Source organism: Apis dorsata, unplaced genomic scaffold, assembly GCF_000469605.1.
Source record: "Apis dorsata unplaced genomic scaffold, Apis dorsata 1.3 scaffold_74, whole genome shotgun sequence".
Taxonomy (NCBI): Eukaryota; Metazoa; Arthropoda; class Insecta; order Hymenoptera; family Apidae; genus Apis; species Apis dorsata.
The window spans coordinates 1,341,490-1,348,750 of NW_006263372.1; the positions used below are offsets into that span (position 1 = coordinate 1,341,490).

General features: G+C 30.5%; 1 protein-coding gene across 1 annotated transcript in view; it reads right to left on the reverse strand.

The window, feature by feature from the left end:
* Positions 1 to 4,563: 4,563 nt before the first annotated feature.
* LOC102679820 overlaps positions 4,564 to 7,261 on the reverse strand; it is a 6,659-nt gene continuing 3,961 nt past the window's right edge. Inside the window, exon 7 of the mRNA XM_006610527.2 lies at positions 4,564 to 4,711. Within this exon, the coding sequence (XP_006610590.1) occupies positions 4,637 to 4,711 (75 nt within the window). The 3' untranslated portion in view covers positions 4,564 to 4,636. The remainder of the gene's footprint in view (positions 4,712 to 7,261) is intronic.

Below are 7,261 nucleotides of genomic sequence, written 5' to 3' on the forward strand. Positions count from 1 at the left end.
TTCGTGCCTCTGATATAGGGGATTTAATTTCATCTAAAAAAAATTTCATCTTTTATCTTCCAACATTTTTATCGCGTTTTTAATTCCGAAACATCCTTCCATTCAAAATATCAAGTTTCACGAGTAACCAAATTCACATCTCTCGCGCAAGAGCAACAATTTCGCCCAAGGAAATTTTATCTTCCATCTTCTACCATTTTTTTTTTTTTCCACATAAATCATCCTATACATCACGTAACCGACGTCTTGTAAAACATCTATCCATTTGAAATATCAACTTTTTCCAACAAAATTTTTAATTCTCTTGTATTTTAAACCCATACAATTACCCCACTCACATTGTACATCGAATCTCAAGCATTCTACCATCTCTTTTCACCGCATTCCTTGGAATGATTAACTGTGAGGGGAAGAGGAAGAGGAATATATTGTATATGGGCGATTAAGAAAATTCGAAGTGTCTAGGAGTGGGAGTATGGTCGATGAGGAGAATTAGCAGCATAGTAGAATAACGACGGGCGTTTGTTTCCGCGCTCAGGCACGGTAGAATAAGCGAAGTGACGACGAGGTGTACGGAGTGGACGATTTAAGGGGGCTTATTTTGGGGGATGATTACGCGGTCTCGAGGAAGTTTAACTGAGTGGAAGGGGATGTTTAATAGGGTTGCGTTGCAGTGTCAGTTTTATTAATGCGATGAAATGTGTCGTTAAAAGTATTCGGGGGATTATTGTTGCCTTGGAGGGTTCCGCGTGATAATAATGCAAATTCGATCGAGTTTAATATACGAAAATTAATAAATGGTGATGGGATTATTATTTATACGAGATTGTGAAAATATATCGCTGTTATTTTTTAGATTATATTAGATTAATTAATAGAAAATATATCGGTGTTATTTTTTATTAATTAGATTATATTAGATTAATTAAGAGATGGATTAAGAACGAATCGAGCTTTTCCCCTAATATTTCGATATATATTATACATTTAATTTGTGAAATTGATTATGTTATAATATAAATTTTTTATTTCAATAAATCTATATGAAATGTAAATAAAATTATCTTTGTATTCTTTCGATCACAAATTTTAAAAAATTTATAAAACGAACTTTCTTCATATTCAATCGAATTTTCAATTTCTTAATACAATTTTCACGTTAAACAAAATTCGAAATTGACCAACCCCGTCCATTCATTTTTCCACTTCGACCTCAACGGAATCTTATCTTACCAACAATGCATGCAATGCAATTACAAATTAACCCGAACCATCCTAGGATATTCAATAATACGATATATCAATACGCGTGATTGGCAATTGCGGTTTGCTCGAAACACCTGTGTAAGATAGACCGACCACGATATACGTGGATTAATGCCTCCCCCCAACCATGGATAGATACGCGGAAAATTGCTTCTCGTGCAACAAGAAACCGCTAAATGCGCCCGAACGTCACCAAGAATAGAGTTTCCGAATATCGGCGCACGAGATGTTATCCAAACTTGAAACTATCCCGGAGCATAGATGGGCAAAATTTTAAATAGTTGAAGTTGTTACTAAGTTACTTGGATAATTTATTATTATACACGTGGATGAATTAATGAAGAAATGGGTAGCATTTTAATAAGTAATTACTTATAGTATTACTTTATTCATAAATTTTTTTAACTAGTTTTTCAACGGCTAATGCACGTGCAGTATAATGGATTATAGAATTTTATTCTTTGATAGAAAATTTTCTTTGAAATCAAACTTTTTTTTTTCTTTTTTTCACGATAATTATACGATTTTCTTCAGATATATATTTTTTTTTTTCGCAATAGGATAGAATTAAAATTTGAAAATAATAATTGGGAATTATCAATCGATTGCATTCCCTTGAAGTGAATATATTTTATTCAATTGATAAAATAATTAAAATGTTGCATTATATGTAATTGATCTAATTTATGATGCATGAAGAAGGAAAAATAATGGAATCTTAAGGGTTGATTTCATTGATAAAAAAAAAATAAACCTTTTATACGTAACCTATATTGCAATGCATAGAACGAAATTATTATTGGATTTTATAGCACAATTTATTCGTTGAAGTCGTATAAAGAAAGATTCACGAAAATTTAAGTAGTTTCTTTAAAAGTTCTGTGACCCGTTTCGAAAACTACTCGTGGAAATAAATTGAAATCGATATCTTTCGGGTATGAAGTTCTATTTTCGAGGATATAACTGTGTATTTTTAAATTCGATATTTTTTTTCCCCCCCTCTCTTTTTTCCCTTTTCAATTTATTCGTTATCCGATTGGTGAAGAGAGATTGAAGCAAACTTTAAATCCAGTGTTCATCTATTTTCACTTCACTTCCCCTTTTTTTTTTTGGATTCGCGCTTCGAGCTTTTTCCGTATTTTACGATTTGTCTTTCTTTATTTCGATGGTTATACTTCTAAGAAGATAGATCTTATTCTCAAAATCTCATTGTCAAATTTTCAAATATTCTCTCTCGTAACAGGTTAAACTAAATTTACAATGAAAAGAAGAAAAATTCAATTTTTTGAAAGGATCGTAATACTTCGGTTAAACTTTCCACTTTATCGATCTTCTATTTCAATCTAATAATAAAATTCAAAATTTAAAATTTTAGATCATATTTTTAAGATATTAAAAAAACGACGTTAAAAAAAAGAATTTCATTTTCCCGTCGGGAAATAATAGCATGTGATAAACATTCAAACAAAACGATTTTACCTAAACTGAATTATTTTATCTTTCATTTTTCTTTCTTCTGCTTTTTTTTTTAATATTATTTTTACCGTTATCACAAATATCCATGCGTTTCGAGCTGGAGAGTAAATCGAGCTGGCCATTTCGATGGTTACGCCTTTGTGCGACTGAAAATCAAAGGAAGTAATTGACACTGTGGCGAAAGTGGTATTTGTTGAAAAACCGCGAATTTTGGAAGCATGTGAAAAAGGATAAATCGAATCGTGTATCGGATAACTTTGTGGAAAAATTTTTTGATCGATGGCTGTCGTCGAAAGGAAAGTAGATTAAAATTAGACCGATTTAAATTTCGCGCTTAACTTCGGATTTTGGCGAGAGAGAAATCGAATGTAAAAAAAAGGATGATACAAAAATAGAAAGAAAATTGTTAAAATTGTTAAAAAAATTTTATCAAAAAGTATAAATATTTTATTTTATAAAATGAAATTTTTTTATAACGAATCGGAGATTAGGTTAAAATATCCTCGTTCTAATAATTTATTTATTCCCATATTATACATTCTATAAAAATGAAATAATAGATGCGATTAAAAATAACGTCAATTATTTTTCGCAATTTAATTTAAACAATTATTTATCCTTTAATCAAATCATATCAATAGTCTTCTATTCCATTTATAATTTTTCGCAATTGTCTCTTTCTCTCGCTTACCGCTAGTTTCCTTAAAATGTCCCTATACAATTTCTCACTAGGGAACCAGAAACTCGAGCGTTCGAAACTTTGATCGGTAATTTACGAACGCGGAACATCGTTAGCGCCTCCCCCTCCACTTTCCTCGAATCAACTTCTGCGTTCACCAGCCGCGCATAATTCATTCGCGTGTTTGACGTATGTAATAATAGAAACAATGGGACAACGGGGCACGGTAACGCGACAGCAATAACTCATCCGCTGTCCCTACGCGCATAACTCCTCGGCTTGGCTATCTTTTGAGACACACCGTCGTTGCGCGTTGTTGATTAATCAAACCGAATAATCTGGTCGAGCTGAATTCAAATAATACACTAACCCCCTCCTTCTCCTTCTATCGCATTCGACCGCGCCGGTGTAAACATTAATAATCAACGATAGCGAGATGGGGATAGGTTGGTTGTACGTGCAATGAATTTGATCGTGATCGAGGAGAAAGTAATTTGGATAAATTATTTTTCAACGAAAGAAAATTACTCGTATTTTGTTTCATCACATATGTATATTTTTATAAGTTTTACGAAGAAGAAAAATTAGAGTGTTGGCCAATTTTTCTTAGAGAATAAACGAAAGGATGGTTATTTTGGAAAAAATTTAATTTTGATTTAAATTTATCCTGGTAAATGATCATATATGCATGAAAATTGAACGATCTATAATGGGTTTTTTAAAAATAATTACTCAATATTGATATTAGTTTAAATATTAGATATACCAGTGGTTTAAAGCTATATATACTTACAATTGCATATCTAAGTATCATAGTGGTGTAAGCCCAATCGATAATCAATATAATTTTATATTGATATAATTTATTCACTTATTAAATTCGATCGACATAATATAAATAGAAAAAAAGCACCAAAACCAAAGAATATAAAAATGTGTAAAATGTACAAATTGAAAAAAAAACTATCCTTTTTAAAATTAAAATACACCACTACGATTCTCAGTTCGACGTAAATTTCGTGTCGGTATATATAATAATATATAATTTGTGGAACGTGCACAAAGAATTCTTCACGGTTAGAAAAAACGAACGTTCGGTGCAAGAATATCGCGAATCCATAAACGCGTCTGCGCATAATAAGTCGATGCAATTTGTACGTTCTTTATTGGATGCATTTGTATTTGGTTAATTACATTGTTACACGGCGTCGGCCATTATTTCGACGCGGCAGAGTTAATAGGACGATAATACACTTTTCGTAACTTGCTCCGCCGCCATTCGGTCTGCGCCTGAAACACGCATCAATGAATTTTTCTCTCTCTCTCTTTCTCTTTAGCATAAGTATTTTATATTCGAACGAACTTTCAACGTTTCAATTTTTCTCACGCGATAAATCATTGGTTTTTGTTTCAATTTATTTCAACTTTTTTTTTTTAGATTAAGTTTTTCTTTTTTTATTTTTTTAATAAAAATAATAAATATAGAGAGAAAAATAAAATTTAATTTTTATTCGAAGAGAAATTTAATAAAGCATCATATCGTAACACGTTGAAATAAATTTCTTTTTCAGGAAATTGATAAATTTTTTTTTATATTTTCTTTAGCACGGTGTTTCTTTTAATCGAATATTTTAAAAGTGAATCGATTAGTAGATTCAGATATAGTAATTTAATGCTTTAAGAAGTACTGTTTTCAATATCAAAAGTGATGAAAATTGCTTCATGGAAATTTTCAAATAATAATTTTGCAAAATGTTAAAAAAGATTTCTATATTATTATCCAAGTGAAATACTAAGAACTTCAAAGTTTTTATAATAATTGGCCGATATAGATATACTGTTTGATAAGTAGTTTGATTAATTTTTTTCTGGAATCTTCTTGGTAAAGAGTAAAAATAAAACTTTCCAAGAAGCCGTTTCATATCTTGAAAGTAAACGAGAGAAGATTAATACTGCTTGCCAATATTCCTTATTACTCAATTATATTTCGAAACATTTCCCTCAACTTTTTCCAACATTGCACATCTCGTTTCATTCTAGCTTACATTTTGTTGACAAATCTAACTAATATTTACGACTCTATAAATCCAACCAAATTCACCAGCATTTTTAAAAAATTATCGAGTATTTATATAAAAATATTTTCATATTCAAATTACAAATATATTAAATAAAATCGAATATCAGATTTACAATTTGTATTCTCAACTAGTCCACACCATTTAATTTAATTCAAAATTTATATAATTTATATATAATTTATATAATTATAAAATTTATATAATTTAATTAAATTTATATAATATTAATATATAATTTATATAATTATATAAATTTATATAATTTATATATTAATTAATTTATATAATTCAAAATTTATATGATTTATATAAATCATATAAAATACAAATCTAGTCTGAAATAATAACTTTTTCTTGTTCTTCAAAAAAAAAAAAAAATTCAAATATCACATACTCGGTATCATTATTCTCCATATCTATCCACCATCAAAAATAAAATAAAATCCGCGATCTCGGATGTTCTCCGCCATTAGTGACCCCCCCCTCTTACCATGCACGACCGCCATAGTTGTTGTCTGGCGCGAGCAGAAAAGTTTCCAGACACTTTTAACACCCTGGGGCGGGATATACTTCAAGTTCACGCGACGTATATAACCGCGCGAATTTCCGCGAGTTCGCCCTAATTAACAAGATGAAAATCGCTTTCGTACCTTCAGGTCGCGGTTAGATACCACCTTTTGATCATTTTTAATCCAATTTTCAGAGCTACGGCCTCGCCTCGCTTATTATCACACCGCGAGATCTTGTTTTTCCCCTCCACCTTCTCCCCCATTCCTTTAAATATTCGTTTCTTGAGATGAATTCCATTTTAAACTTTTACTCCTCCCCCCTCTCCCTCCTTCTGGTCAAGATTGAGCAGCGAGTTAAGGTGTCACCGATGCACGAGCGGTCATACTCATCTCATACGATGATATATTCTATCTATTAACCGTCACATTGTTAAAAATGAAAGGCAGCGAGCTAGACCCCTGTAATTGCGGAGGAGAATCCTATTGTGGGGATTGTGGAGGATGATGAGAGATAGGGAGGATGAAGGAGGTCTCGAGAAGAGGCGTCCCATGGACTTATGGTAGTTGTATTAGTTGGATTGGGTTTCTGCAGAGGGCAGAGGTGAGTATTGTGAATGAGAGCGAGGGATAATGGGCGAAAAGATTGTGATTAAATTGTTTCTTTTCGTGATGAATAATTTTGACTCGTTGATTATTTCTTTGTTGTTGGAATAATTTGATATTGGTAAAATCAGAATGGAGTAATAGAAACATAAGTGAGAAAGAACGATGAAATGTGTAAGTTGTGTTAGTTATTTCAGTGAATATAAATGATACAATTGCAAAATGCAGAAGATTTAGTTTTTTTTATTAATTTTCATGTTAGATGAAATAATAATAATAATTTAAAGTTGAAAGTCAATATATTAATTTATTATTATATTTTTGGTAAAGAAAAATGTGAAATATATTTCTAGTTTTCACCAGGAATCAATTGACACGTTGAAATAAAAAATTGAAATTTTGTAGCTGTTTTGAACTTGAGATGTTCCTTTAAATTCTATTTTTTTTATGATTATTTAAAAAGTAATTGATATATAATCTCTTAAAAGAGATTTTATATAACCACTTTAAAGTTATAAAATCTCGTAACGAATTTTTATTTATTATTGAAAATAACTTTTATTTAATATTAAATACTGAATCGAGAACACTGATTACGATTTCTTTTAACCCACTACGGTTCTTAACAAAAAAAAAAAAAAAAAAAA